Source organism: Platichthys flesus, chromosome 9, assembly GCF_949316205.1.
Source record: "Platichthys flesus chromosome 9, fPlaFle2.1, whole genome shotgun sequence".
Lineage (NCBI taxonomy): Eukaryota > Metazoa > Chordata > Actinopteri > Pleuronectiformes > Pleuronectidae > Platichthys > Platichthys flesus.
The window spans coordinates 13,412,001-13,427,022 of NC_084953.1; the positions used below are offsets into that span (position 1 = coordinate 13,412,001).

General features: G+C 40.3%; 1 protein-coding gene across 1 annotated transcript in view; it reads left to right on the forward strand.

Annotated features, from left to right (window-relative positions):
* Positions 1-9,678: 9,678 nt before the first annotated feature.
* Positions 9,679-15,022, forward strand: part of LOC133961072 (voltage-dependent R-type calcium channel subunit alpha-1E) — a 74,388-nt gene continuing 69,044 nt past the window's right edge. The window contains exon 1 of the mRNA XM_062396018.1: positions 9,679-10,235. Within this exon, the coding sequence (XP_062252002.1) occupies positions 9,706-10,235 (530 nt within the window). The 5' untranslated portion in view covers positions 9,679-9,705. The remainder of the gene's footprint in view (positions 10,236-15,022) is intronic.

Sequence of the window (15,022 nt, forward strand, 5' to 3'; positions counted from 1 at the left end):
AGCAATACATTTCACTTGCGTCTACTTCCACCTAGCGGCACTTAGTGATTATTACACACAGACGCACACACGCTTATTCATGAACCACACACATTAACTTTAAAATCTCCATTCATTCACTGTATGACGTGAGTAAGTTATTTTTCAATTTGTAATGATATTGTGTTATGTATCGTAATTCATATCCCCTCATTGGTTGAGCCTGGATCCATTTTTTTTATTAGCACCAGATTGAGTGCGCACACTTTTGATGACAGTGTTTGCGTGCGTGCGTAAGTGTGTGTGCGTGTGTGTGTGTGTGTGTTTTTGTGTGTGTGTGTGCTCACTGTTACAACAGGTGAGTCATAAAATTATAAAGTGCAGCAGTCTGTTATTACCAGGATGAAGGTTTCCAGGTGATGGGTGCTTGTTTGACCATCCAGGAGGAGGCAACAAGTAGGTCACCTGTAGTGGAGATTTACTAATACATGGTTACACGAATGTTTGACACAACAACACGACAACAACACAACAACAACAGCAGCTTTTATTGTAGGTTTTCTGGTGTCTTGAATCAAAGGGGTGCTCCAATTCCCCGAATTTGTCCCCCCACCCCCCTACCCACCTCCCACTCTCTCTCTCTCTCTCTCTCTCTCTCTCTCTCTCTCTCTCTCTCTCTCTCTCTCAGTAGTGGCTGGGGGGAAGAAGTGGCGGACGTGCTCGTGTAGTCTGCTGCCACATTTTACATGTTTGTCCGCGGAGAGGTGAGCGACATGGAAAGGAGCCCTCCATTTGCAGGTAGGATGCGTGCGCGTTGTCTAACAGGTGTTAGTTTAAAAACATAAAACAATAACCCTGAGCTCCGCAGCAGTTTTTTCTTCTGCATTGATCTGTGTCGCCTCAATCCGACAGCTGAGGCGTTATTTTGGCAGAGGCTAATATTTGTGTGCCACCCTGAAGGAGCAGGGTGCAGTCAGCCTGGATGGGGATAATGCTGATGAAGGAGGAAGAGGAGGGTTGGGAAGCTTTTGTGCGACTTGGAACCAAACAGCTCATCAGCTGTGAAGGGCTCTGATTCTGCATTTCTCAATTCAAAGTTTTCGCATGTTTGATTTAGTTGGAACAAATAGACTCTTCCTGAGCACATCCATGTTTCCCCCCCCCCCCTCAATGTTTGGTCCTGACGTGGAGGTTGTTTCTCAGCTCCACTCACCAGCCTCCAAATCATCAGGAAATGATACCAATATTACAGGAGCAACATGATGAGGGAACAGGAGAGGAACTGATTAGAGTCAGACTCCTACAAGTTGATTTCAAACATTCCCATTCAAAGTGCTGCAGAGCCAGTGGCAGAGCAGGTGTCACTACAAGGGGCCACATGCAGGCACACTTGAATGAGATTCTTCTAATTACTAAATAGGCATAAAGCAGATAATGATCAACTCTCAAGTGTCGGGAATATAAATCCTTCCCCTGCTCGGGCTCAGATGCCGGGAGAGGCAGCGATCGTTACCTTAACGAGGGAGGATTTAATTAAGAAAAGCAAATCAAGGCTGCATTTGCAGACTTGATTTGCAGGAAGTGTGTGTGTGTGAGACGAAGTATTGATGGAGGTTTCTGATGCTAAAATGTCAAGACTTGCTTGTGTTGCCCATCTGTGTTTGTGTCTGCTCTTGTGCTTCTGTGAAGTGGGACATTCTTTATTTTCCTGACAAATGGCCTCACTTTAAGGCCTGTGGTGATGCATTCAGATAACTAATCCATCAGAACGGTGGCACAGCAGCCTGTTTTCTCAAGTCATTGGATTTTGACAACAAAAGGAAAGCGGCAGTTTGAACAATCAGTGTTTGTGTTGGAGATGACAGGCGGCTGGAGGCAAACACTGTGTTGCCAGTTGACTTCATCATTTTACATTTCTGTTTTCTTTTCTCCGAAGTACAGGCTTAAATTATAGCCATGCAATCTCCTACTATCCCCTTTACTGCTCGGCTTTGTGCTAAAATTGATCAAATTAACTTTTTGTGTGAGAGAGAATTGACCATTGCTTGGATCAATCACGCTTGAATGTCTTGTTAATTATTTGTTAATCAATATTAATCAATTTATTGATCTAGGTTTTTCTACATTTTAATCTGAGGCTATTATCGTTCGTTGATCTATTCTTTTTAAGTTCACTGATTAATAATAACAGTCATTGGGATGGCAGTAAATTGGTTTTAATGCTTTATTATTAATTGGCTTTGTTCAGGACAAAGCTGAACCTGACTGTAGCTCATTAACCGATTCTTTTTGGAAAATCAGCTCTATTGTTTGGAATCAGACTGATTTGGAAAATATGATCAATGATCTTTAATGCTATAGGTTCCTACTTTATTAAAAGCCTCCTGTCCCCGGTTAATGTGAAACGTTAGATACAGACCAATCAAACATCAATTCACCAAGAACAAACTCAGTCTATATGTCACAAGAGGAAGAAATTAGACCAATTTACAGTGTCAGAATGTAGAATCAGGTTCTACCTCCTGTCACTATACTGGTGGTGACTGTAACAAGTTAGTTTGTTTAGAAGTGGACGCATTTAAGTTTTCATTATGTTTGCAATTGGTATCTCAACAAAGTCTTGTAGTGTTTCTAATTAATACGAGCAGATTTGAGTCTGACAGTTTAAGCAAATGCATTATTGCATGTACATTGTCTCACTGTTGAATTGCTGATATGTAGAACACGTTTAGAGGCCTTATAGACTACATGGGTGGAGCTGGGATCAAATGTACCATTTTCTATTACTATTCCAAACACTCACACACTTTGTACTTGTCAAAGTTTGTTTCAGATCGACTGAGGTCCATCAATGTGGTCTTTCATCGAGGACAAAACATGTTTTTTAGATCACAAAGCACAGACAACATAGTATTCCTGTCTCAGTCATTCTATTAAGAAGCCAACCAATTGAATTATAGATAATGGACGTACTCTTGTCCAAGGACAGCAGACTCCATCGTTGTGGATGTTGAGAGGACAGACTGGTGGTCCTTTAATTTACATCAGGAAAAGTTAAGCCTCATTCAGCAAACATTGATTTATGTGTCAGGTGATAAATCCATTTACCGGTTAATATTTAATTTCACAACATTGTGCAGAAAGTGCTGAATTTGAGCAATGAAAATAGGAATGATTGTAAATGACAGTTCAGTTAGCAATTCTGTTTGGAATGGGTCTATATTTCAAATGGAACATTGGTTCCTTCTAGCTTTGTGGATACTTCTGTCAAAATGTAAATGTTGGTTGCTTGTATAAATTGTTTCCTTATTGTAAAGTGAATACACAGCAATATTGTTTATATGTTCAAAGGATGTAGGTAGAGTAAATGAACAGACACTATATACAAAAGGTATTTAGTGATTGTATGCTCCAAAGTAATTAGGAAGAATGATTCGATTGAATGTAATGATCAATAAGTATGTCAGTGTATCAATGTGATATTCAATTTACAAAAAAAATCCTAAAATTAGCAGTGAAGTAGGTTTTATATATCGCACCTGGTGAGCTAGTGGAAATAAGTAGCTGCTTGCGATTTATACCTTTTGAATTACCTCAAACACATTTAAAGACATCATTCAGAACAGCACTGTAGATCTGCTTTAAGAGTTGAGGGCATGTATACAGCAGGTGTAGTGTTGATATACTGTAGTTTAGTGGCACTATACAGTATACACAGCAATACAGTAAATGCAGAATGTCTCATACTGTGAAATAAGCTGTTAGGCTTTTTCCAGCTTTTTGTCAAACATACAAACTCAGAGTCGTGTTTGGAGAAAACAAACTAGTGCTTTTACTAACAGTACCTGCTGCAAGCTGTAAAATATGATTCACATCTAATGGTTCAGGAGGCCATCTTGTTAAAAATGTTAAGCAGTGTCACCGCATCACATTGTTAAACTGCAAACAAAATATGTTATGGCACTGGGGTTTTTAAAGTTGTCCCAATGAAGAACGTGATAATATACTTTTCCTGAACAATTTCAAGAGTAGTTTCATTGACATCCATGACACTGTCTGTTTACACAACATCGAAACATCATTGACTTTTTATGAGACATTTCCCATGGTGCACTTGCACACAGTACATTTTCTCCCCCTTGTGCCCTAAACGTAAAGGAGTATTTCTTATTTGAAAAATAGACCATCACCTCTTTACAGATGTCAGGACTAATCAACAAAACTCTTAGAATGAATGATGTTTTTTCATTACAGTGTTTTTTTCGCTCTGCTCCGAACAGGTACTGGATATTTCTACTTCTGTTTATGACTTGTGCACGTCTACATTCTCAATCAAATTGTCAAGATTTTATAATTACATCGTAGAGCTGAGATAATGCATCACCTCTTGGCCCAAGTTATCCATTAGGGTTGCCTCACCTTCCATGGATTGGACCACAGCAGTGTGTTGGTTCTATTAGTAGAGCTCATCATTACTGACGTGTACTGGTATTTCCTGGAAGGTCATCACAGCAGTAGGATCCCTTTGAGAAGCGTCTTTTCATCATCTGAAGTCTACATGTCTAACCTGGCTGCAATTAAACGCAAACATACCATAAATTAAATGTGATACTATAATGTTTGATAATGTTTTGCCTTTTAGGTTCAGCACTCTGTCAGACATACTTCCACTATAACGCAAAACCTCAAACAGGCTAGCAGCTAATTGAGCTGTTCAAACGGAGGTCCCTCTGTGTTTATTGCACAACGGTTGCATACTGAAAATATGAAACTTTAATAAAGTCAGCAGGGACATACAGCTGTGGCGGCTGCGGCTCAGGAGGAGGTTGAGCGGGTCCTCTATCTAATCGGAAGGTCGATGTCAAGACACTGAGGCATTTCCAGTCCATTTACCATTTATCGTTCAGAGAATCATAGAATTAAAAATGAATTTAAAGTGAATGGATGCATTAAATGAAGTACGGCACAACACTGCACTCTGGGAGCAATAACTGTTAGTGTGGATATATGAATGAAATATGGATGACAGAATGAAATAAATGAAATGTGAAATAAATGAAATGTGGGAATTTACTGCTTACATGCTAGATATGTGAAACATGCAGTGTTAGCATTAAAGCATCTATAAAATGCAGTAGAATCTGTGGGTTCTATAGGTAAAAAACGTTGTCATTAAATACATTCAATTTCCAGATAGACAGGAGCTAAATATAAATAACATAGAAACAACAATAGATGCAGAGGGACGTGGGATAAGCTGGTGAAGTGCAGTGAAAAAGTTTTGCCTGTTTAGTTATTGCATCCTTAATCATTTCTTATTGTCTCAGTGAGTGGATGCCCTTTGGTAAACACTCCTGAGTGTGAATTAACAGCATACGTTTCAGAATAAGAAGAGCATCTTGCTCAATGTGATTGATGGTCAGGGGATAATTAAAATGAGATACAATTTATTATTATGCAGCCTGAGCGGAACAGAAGGCGTCTAAAATGATGCTTCTCTCTTCTCACGTTGATATTTTTTTAATGTAGGCGATTTAAGAACTTGCTTCTATAAGTTTTTGGTGTTTTGCCTTTGTCTGCGTTTCTTGATGCTACATCCATGAAAGTGTAACATCACACCCGCAATACATCTGCCCATGTGCTGCTTCTGTTTGCCGTTTTGTGTAATAGAAAGTTGTAAATTAAATATGTAAGCTAATGCACTCGGTATCATACAGAACAGTATAATATGCAGGGGCTGTATTTTAGAGAGTCATTGATCAAAGTTAGAGGCTATAGCTGCAATTAGACATCCCATAATAACACATTAATTTACTCTCCCTCCAAGGCTTCTACAGTATTTATAAGCGTCTGTGTTCCTTATTCTCGACAGAGCTGCCATTCAGTTACATTTATTGATGTCATTTGGTTTGTCCAGAGCTATAAGGTAACCTATACAGCATGAGTACCATCCAAACATATGAGGAAATGCAATAACTGACACAGCTGAGTCATAATGTGCTTACAGAATATTGTTCTGTGCCCCGTGCTCCCTCTGCATTGTGATTAATAACTCCTAAGGGTCCTGGTCTAATCACTCCTATTCTGAATTTAAATGCATCACACATACAATATGTTTCTCGTACAGTCTCTATTTAGTGCCTGTGTAACATTTCATTTCATGCTTGTGAGCAGGATAAAGCAAAAACTATTCAACAGATTTCCATGACATTTTGTTGAGGGGGTAACCCAAGGACGGACTCATTCGGTTTGGGTGCAGATTGAGATCAGGGGGGGCCGATCCAGGATTATTATATTATTATTACTTTTTTTTACAGTCTTTTTCAGTGACAGTGGTGGTATTTCCACGCTTTTGTTTATTTCTCAGAGAATAATTCATGGATCCTGATGCAGATCCAAAATCTGGATCTAGTGAATTTAAAACATGGTTTCCTAAGGGGGCTGTTGGGCCTTTGCAGATACACTGTACTGAGTGCCAGTCTTGTGTGATGAAGAAACATATGTAGAATAACCTAAGTAATATAAAATGATATTTGCAACCAGATAAAGGACAATAAATTGGTCTGTATGGCCAGATATTTTTGTGACTTCCATGATTCGATTTCTATAGCCTGAAATGTATTTTATCGATTCCCTCTAAGCACTTGCCCTAAAATTTCTCTAACAACCACCTGCACCGTGCTACAAACAAGATGGTTATTTTCAGCTGGCTGATTTCCTTTTCCAACACATCCCCCGGTAGTGTAGTCTCAGGTGATGTGACACTTCCTGACACACATTTGGCCACTCATGGGGGCTGACATTCAGGTTGAGGGTAGGATGTGGTGAATATAATGTGTATCAGGCATCATGGGCCGTCAAGGGGGCATCAGGTGTGAGAAGGTTCCTCGCCTGTCTGAGCCGCTCCTTCACTCCTCATTAGTGACCTCGCAGGTTGTCCAACAAAGAGCACTGAAACACTTTGGCCCCTCTGCTATTGTGATCCAGTTTTCGTCGTATCCTTCAGGCCCTTTTAATGTGACCCTAAGTGACTGTCACCGCGCCGTTGTGAGCAACACATTAGAGGTGTGTGATTTGAGATAATGGTAGACAGAAAGCTACAGGGACCAAGTGTAATCAACGGCCAAACTCTTAAAAGCTAATTGGGTGAATTTTATCAAACCACAGCAGCTGCTCTTTGAAGTTTCAGTCTGTGCTTTGCAGTGTGGAGTTCAGAGCTCTGTGGTCAGAGTCTGTTGCTGGTCTGGCAGTGTGGGTCCTGATAATGGTTCATGAGGGAATTAGCCATAAAAGTTTCATAAAATCAAAGCTTTGTCCAATGATGTAAGGCGTGAGTTTTCCCCCCCGTTTCTAGGCTTTGTGCCCAGTGAAGTTTACAGGCCACTGACTTCCAAGTCATATTACCATAAAGATAAAAAAGAGGTCTAATCTTAGTATGAAATCAAATTATTTCCCAAAATGGTGAACTGTTCATAAAAAAAAGAGACATCACATTAGCAGTGTTTAGTTGCCTCTGTTTTTATCTCACTGTATTGATCTCTTAAGCAGATGGTACATGGCCATAAACAAGAGACTTAAGTGCCTCAATATTGAATATCGTGCAGGTAGCATATGGTATGTAGTGGTAACCACATAGGCGCTTTACATAAATGCACCATGGAGGAGCAGATATGTAATCGTTGTTTACTGGAGTGACTAATCCATTTTCAGACACATTCTCCGGATAATGGGCAGAAAATTGGTTTGGGCATTTTTTCTTTCACATATGAAGAATGTAGCAGGAGTTTATCAGGGACTGACATGTCCACAACAAGAGGGAAATCACAAACAGTAATGGCACCTGGGTAGACTGGCATCGTAAAAACCTCAAATCTCGTCTTTCCAAATCGACATCCTTCTAAGCGTCTTCCTGAGATATTAGTTTTATTTAAATGTTTTTAAATTGCATGTTAGAACTGAATCAACACTTCCACTCGCTGGCTTTGGATTTTCCCTGCTGTGTTCTCACATGGGCTCACTCAGACATTATCAAGAAATTTGGCAGAATAAAATGCAGAAAATGTGAACTGACATTTGCCCTCTCACACAGAGCCCCGCTAGAAAGAGTTCAGTGCATGACTAAAAGCAGCTTAAAAAAGTGTGCTCATGTTTCTATGAAATCAAATACACTTCCCAGTTTACGTGTCCGTGTCTATTTTAGTAGCTTGTGGGAGCTTTCACCATGTCACCTGCAAGCACTTGTTCTACTTTTCAAGTCTTGTAAATAGGTTTTGGGTTTAAATGTTGTTGCACCTCTGTGGGTCTTGTTTTATTTTCCTCTGATGTGGCTGATGCTCAATATGTCCAACTGTCCGAACTCAAATAGTATATCAGATAATTGTGCTGGCATTCCTATGCAGCCAGTTTGTAAAGATAATTTGCGAAATGGATTCAGTAAGCAGCGGATCAATTCCATAGACAGAGGTTCCCCCTGAGCCAGGAACAACACAATGGACAAGTGTGCATTCAAATACTTGTATATTCATGCCTGTATATTTCATTCACATGCTCAGTAAAGCTCCAGGAGAAAAGAATTAGAACATGACCTGGCAACACTAGGTGTTTTCTGGTTTGTCTGCTGGAAGCTCAGCTCATATGCATTTGGCAGCCGCAATTAAAGCCACTTTACCTATGGTACCACAGCTCTCTGGATTAAACTCTATTAAACCCCCATGAGAACAAGGGGGTGTCAGAGGTAATAGGCAATCAGAACCTATAGAACCATCACTGATTGTTAAAAAGACCAACTGTCTAAGTGTGCTTCGAGAATTGATCTGTGATGCGTCAATTTCTGGTTGAGTTAGTCGATCCAATCAGTCGGCGCAGAGATGCAGTCAAAAAGGTGTCAGGAGTGGTCCTCCTGCAGCAGAGGGCCTGTGATCTAAGTGTGACCTTTTTGTAGTTATAACCACTGCCGTCTGACAGTTTCATTATTTATATTTCTCTCATTAATATATATATGAGCACTGAGATTAGCACGGAAAATAGTTGGAGAAAAATAAATGAAGTAAACCATTTCCCCTGCAACATCATTTTTTAAACTGAAAGGCTTTTCCAGAATATTTCTTCTCATTATAATGTTTGACTGCATTTGTAATGAACCCGACGAATGCAAGACCATCACTCTTTGTCGAGCTTCATAGACTGTTTGTAAAGATGGACAACATGCTTGCTCCCCAAATGTGAAGCCAAAGTGTCTCAACTGCATTATAAATCCCACCTGCTCCATGTTAATGGGTCATAGACCAAACTAAAATGTTAAAGACTCTAAATATCATTTTTATTTATTTTAAATTTTCATGACTGCCTTTGATATTAACATATATAATATTAAAATAAATCTTGGGAAGGATACTAATGTGTCTAAAATATAAGCATCGATTATATAAATTAATACATCAAATTGAATTTTTTTCTTTTTGAAGATAATTTGAGTCCTGTATTTTGGTTTATACAAAGAGTCTTTGCCAGTAATTAAAAATTATATTTATTCATCTCTCTATTTGAGAAAATTCTCTATCTGTAAATTATACGAAAATATGCTTTTGATGTTTATTGAAATAATGATTGAGGATTTGTTCATTAATCTCTTCTGTCTCTCTCATTTTCCTTCCTTCCTTTCTGTTCCTTCTCTTCTCCCTTTCCTTCCTGCAGCACTATGCTGAGGTCCCGGGCAGCCTTCCAACAATGCTGGAACTGGGCTCCTATCCGGCCGGCTCCCAGTCTCTGACAGGGGACCACAATGCTTTAGGGCTACCCAGAGTGCCAGGAGGGCCCGACTGTACAGTGGGGGGTGTGGGCATGGGGGCGATTTGTGGTAGCAGTACCCCGAGACACCATTTCCTCCACCCGTCCCCATCGGACTGTGAGGGCTGGCAGAAGCATCGTGCCGGACTGGACAGAGGGTCAAATCTGTATTCTGAGTCCCACTCTCTCCTGGAGCCCCAAAGTCTCTCAACCAGCTATGACACGCTTTACCTCCCACATATGTCTGGACACGCTCCCCCTCTGCACCCAAACCGTCTGGGCCTCTGTCTTGATGTGGCCTCGACATTTGACGTTGGAGGGGGGATGCTGGGGATGGATGGAGATTTGGCGGTGAGTCCCAACCTGAACAAGAGACGTCGGGGCGGCCTGATCGAGCAGAGGGACATTGTAAAAGCCCACCAGGCTCATAAGATCCACAGCACACCACAGGCACGACGCAAGGAGTGGGAGTGAGTATGAGGCTAATATAGCACCCTGACATGCTCTATCTTTTAAATACATGAAGTATAGTTATTATCTGTACATCGGCAAAGTTTGCTTAGGGCTATGCTCCGGAAGCAGGTAACCTTAGAGTTGGGATTTACACATTATATATACTAATAGTAGCTGTAATAATATCAAATATAATATAATAATGATAATTACGATAATATCTTCAGCCATCCATCTGCTTGTTATTGAAATTGTGCAAATAGTGTTGCACATTTATGATGTTACCATCGATTTCTATGACGCACTTCCAGTTTATACTAGAAGAAATTCAAAGATACAGTGGCTATAAATCAGATCTAACTGTTATATGAGCTGCTTTTTCTTCTTTAATCTAAACTATTCAGCACTCCCTGTGAGCAGAGACCACATATATGTAAAGTCTATGAAGATGGAGCTGAAAGTGATGTAAAGTTCAGATTTGTTATGGCCACACTCCTCTAACTCTAACCCTTCATTTGTGCAGTTTGATGACATTCATCATATTCAGGGGTTAGTGGATAGTGGTTTCCTGAGTGGTTAGTGATGAATCTACTGTAAATATACTGTGACTTAGCAAAACTTCTCAGTCATTTAAATCTACTGTCAACACCTGCCATCAAACGTATGTCTTTAGGGTACAGTGAGAAAGATGGATTTAAAATGCAAGTTTGTTTTCCGGTATATAATGACAGGAATTCGACCTGTGTAGCCGCTCAAAAACATGTAGTGCAGGGGTTGGTGTATGTACTGTGTGTTACCTGCAGTGTTTATATCGCTCAGCATTTTGAGAAAAGTATTTATTCCTAAGTTTTCATGTCTGTGTATGTCCAGTATGCAGTTAGCTTAGCATGAGAAGTAGAATCAGGAAAAGGCTAACCTTGCTCTGTCTATCCATAACTACCTGCAGGCTGAGGCTCAACAGTCCACATTTTGTATGGTATGTCTATTATCGCTTTACACTTTTTCAGCTGGTAGGTGGCAGAGCACAGAGCCAGACCAGCTGTTGTCCACTGTTTTAAGATGCTGAGCTGTGAGCTGAGTTAATCAGATTCATGCTGTCGCTTCATATTTACCTTACAGATTTAGGGCTTGGTATAAAATATCTCATTGAACTTTTAGACAAAAGCTAATAATTCTCACAATTTCCAACCTTAGTGAATGTTTTGTTGAAAAAGATATACAAGCATGTCGGTCTAAATGTTTCATATTAGCAGCTTGTTATTGAGGTTATGTCGGGTTTTGAGAAACGTCTTAACATGGTGAGAATATTCAGCAGGATGTTGTATTTCAGCGCCAAAAAGACTTTCAGATAATAGTTGAAGAACCAGTCTAATGCTCATTCGATCAACACCAGTTGCCCATTAATTGTATATGAGAGGCAGCGCTTATACCATGTCCCTTATACCATGCTTATGCCCTTTGAGTGTGTACATGTAGTTACTGGTTTCCTGCCCTGCAGCGCTGTGGATTATAGCGGTGAGCCCCCCGCCTCTGCTTCCCTGCTGAAGCTGGGGCTTCACCTCTAGTGGCGTTGGCCCCCTCGGTGCCCCCCCACCCCCTTCTCGCCACAGGGACAGGATGCCACATCCGATGCTGAGCTATGTCTATAGCTGGAGGGACAAAGCCTTTGGGAGTGTGACGGAGGAATTGGGGATTGGAGGGTAGATGGGTAGATACATGTGGGGGGAGTGAATAAATGAGGACTAAAAATAAGATATTTATAATATGATCATTTAAGTCCACCTGACAATAGTTGATGTGGTCAATTACTGAGTAACCAGGCCTGTAGAGAGGCTCTGTCACGGACTAGATCATTTTTCTCTGGCCTGCCTAATATGATTATTACAATCGCACATGACAGATCTACACTTGTGCTGCGGAGAGAGCAAAGACCAGAGTGAGTCAGGTTCTGTTACAACCATGAACATCCACCTCTCAAGGCCACTTATCAGCAAACCCACATCCACCTGACAGCAGGATGGAACATGGGATGTTGCACCTGAGCCAAAGTGTGCACCTGCTTTTGTTTTTCAAAGGAAATTGGTTTGGATTCAGATGAAATGGGAGAAATATTAAATGAAAAAGACAAGGTTATTTTAGTTTATTATACCAATGGTGCCATCACTCAATTTCTCCCCCTGTTCCTTGTTTGGCTGCTTAAAAAAATTAGCCATCCAGATTTTCATGAAATATAGGATGGGTATTCATTGTCCCCAGAGAACTAGCCCTAAAACTGTGACGACCCACTGACCCACCATCAGGTGAAAATTTGTCTTAATAATGTCTTTAAGTAATGGGACGATTCCCATAAAATGTTCTGAGGTTCATGGTGTCTCACAGAAGATGACTTTTAATATTTTCATAATTAACTCAACTAAGGAGATGATGTTTTCTGTGGCATAGATTTGTTTTTCAGTTGGCAGGACAACGCAAAAAAATGGTCTGATTTTCATGAACCTTGGTGGAAGGATGCAGTATCGGTCAGGCTCTCTGACCACCATTCTAGTTTCTTGATCATTTGTCAAAATTTGTCTTTATTCCATAAAAAATGATTTAATCCTCCCAAGAAAATAGTCATATTTGGCTATTACCTATCCCACTCTAACAGACCCGTGTGAAAAATAGTCAGTGTTTCAATTTGGTGAACTTGGCTGTGGACATTCATGCTCCATAGAGGATTAACTCTGATATTCTGTCTACTCCAGTGACCCTGTGTTCTACACTCAATCTCTAAGATACTGAGCAACTCAATACAGAATTGTCATGCTCCCCAGAGGAAGAACCCTTCTATAGTTTCCATTACCTGGTCTTGAGGCCCATTCTGAGGTCAGACCGCACATGTTTGTCCACAAACAATCAACAAGTGTGTGCTGCTTTCCCTCTGACCCTTCTGTATTGTGGATTAAGAGCAATGAAACCTCTATGAGGCTGTCAATTTCTTTAAGTGGTGTTTTTTTCATGTGCGTCCATTGAGGATCTTCTGAAGGATTAGTACATGACATTCGGATCTCGATCATGTTGAAACAGCAAACACTGCTTTTTAAATGAAGCTATTAAGTCTGTAATCCTGGCATTTTGTTCTGCTTCTAGCTGTGTGTGTGTTTGTGAGTGTGTGTGTTTGAAACATGGCATTCAGGGTGAAGACTTTCTTTCGGAAGTGCTTGATGAAATAACGGTATTTAGAGGTTGTGTTAACGTGGCAATAATGACGGTGATCAGACTGAATCAATCTGACATTTCAACTGCAAGAGCGGTTGGTCACAAACAGAGAAGATCACCAGATTGATGTGGTCTCTGCTGGAATTGGGAGCTGTTTGTGTGTTTTGGAGTTTAATTTGTGTTTTTTCATCCAAGCCAAAGGCAGCATGCGTTTTATGTTTGCACCAAAACAATCATTTGGAAAAGTTTTTGCATAGTTTTTATACACATTTCACAAATTATCTCACAAACAATCTTGTGTCTCCTGAAACCTCAGTATATCCACTAAATGCTGTGGGTTTTACAATATATTCCAAACTGCCCCCACCGTTTTTGGAAAGTATTAAATAACTTGACCTCGACCAAGTCTCTAATGACGTCTGAGGGAAAAATCACTGCAATGGGGAACTGCTAATAACTCTTAAGTAAAATTAAGTACAGTGCCGGATCGAGGATTATTCTAAACAGGGGCCAGGGTCCACAATATACACAGAGTGGCCAATTATATATCCAACATCTTTGCACAATTCCTTATTTTGCATGGTGCACTTTTAAGACATTACTTGTCTAATGTTAGCTCTGTATCTTTCAGCAATGTCACACATCATTGAATTTGTTGGGATAATGGTCCCCTGTTAAAGCCAATTGTGTACCTGAGGGTATATATTTGTTCCTGTGCTCAGGTTTGTCCTCTTCATATTAGAGCTGCATTAAGGTTTTTAGTGAAAATATCACTCAACATTTTGTCCTCAAACTAATGACTGTGCACCAACACTCAAGAGTTTCTCATATTGATAATGGCCTGACAAACTGTTTATGTTTTGCCACCGATCCTTGGCTGACGTGCAGGCAGCACACACATGCACATCGATATAACTGTGCACAGTGAAGTCATAGTGACGGACATCAAACATCAACGATTCCTTCAATAATTTATAGGCGATAAAATCTGGAAATGCTGCAGGTGTCAGTGGTTACAGATGGCAGGCGAGGACATTGGCACATCACGTGTGTGTGCATATATGCGTGCGTGAGGGTGAGTGTGTGCATGCTTTGTGTTATCATTAGTTATCTTTGCTGGGCCGTGTTGGTCCTATCCTCTGCAGGGGTGTTTACAGATTCGGACACAGTGTTTGGTCCTCATCTCTTCGGATCATTGCTGCGGTTGTCAAATTGGCCGTGTGCAGTCGAGTCAGTGTTTTGATTCTTTGAGTTTCTTTGCCTTTCAATTCAGGGTTTTTGTTTTGATTGAAGTCTCTATGACGCATTCTGAGTCCAGCAGGGACATGACTGATCAATTTGTTTTTTTAGCCCTGTGAGCAACACTGGTCTATTTTGTCTGACACCACTTAGCTCCTGACTTTAAACTAATGGATGAACTGGCATTGAATTTATTTGTACAGACATTCATGATCTTCAGAGGATGAATCATATTGAATAGATATTATGTGGTTTGCAGTCAAATGTGAAGTTCATCAGGTAAAGATTCATCTAGTGTCTTTGGTTTGTGATTACGTGTAAAAAGTGCAAATAAGTAAATAAATAAATAATTTTAGCTTGCTTAAGT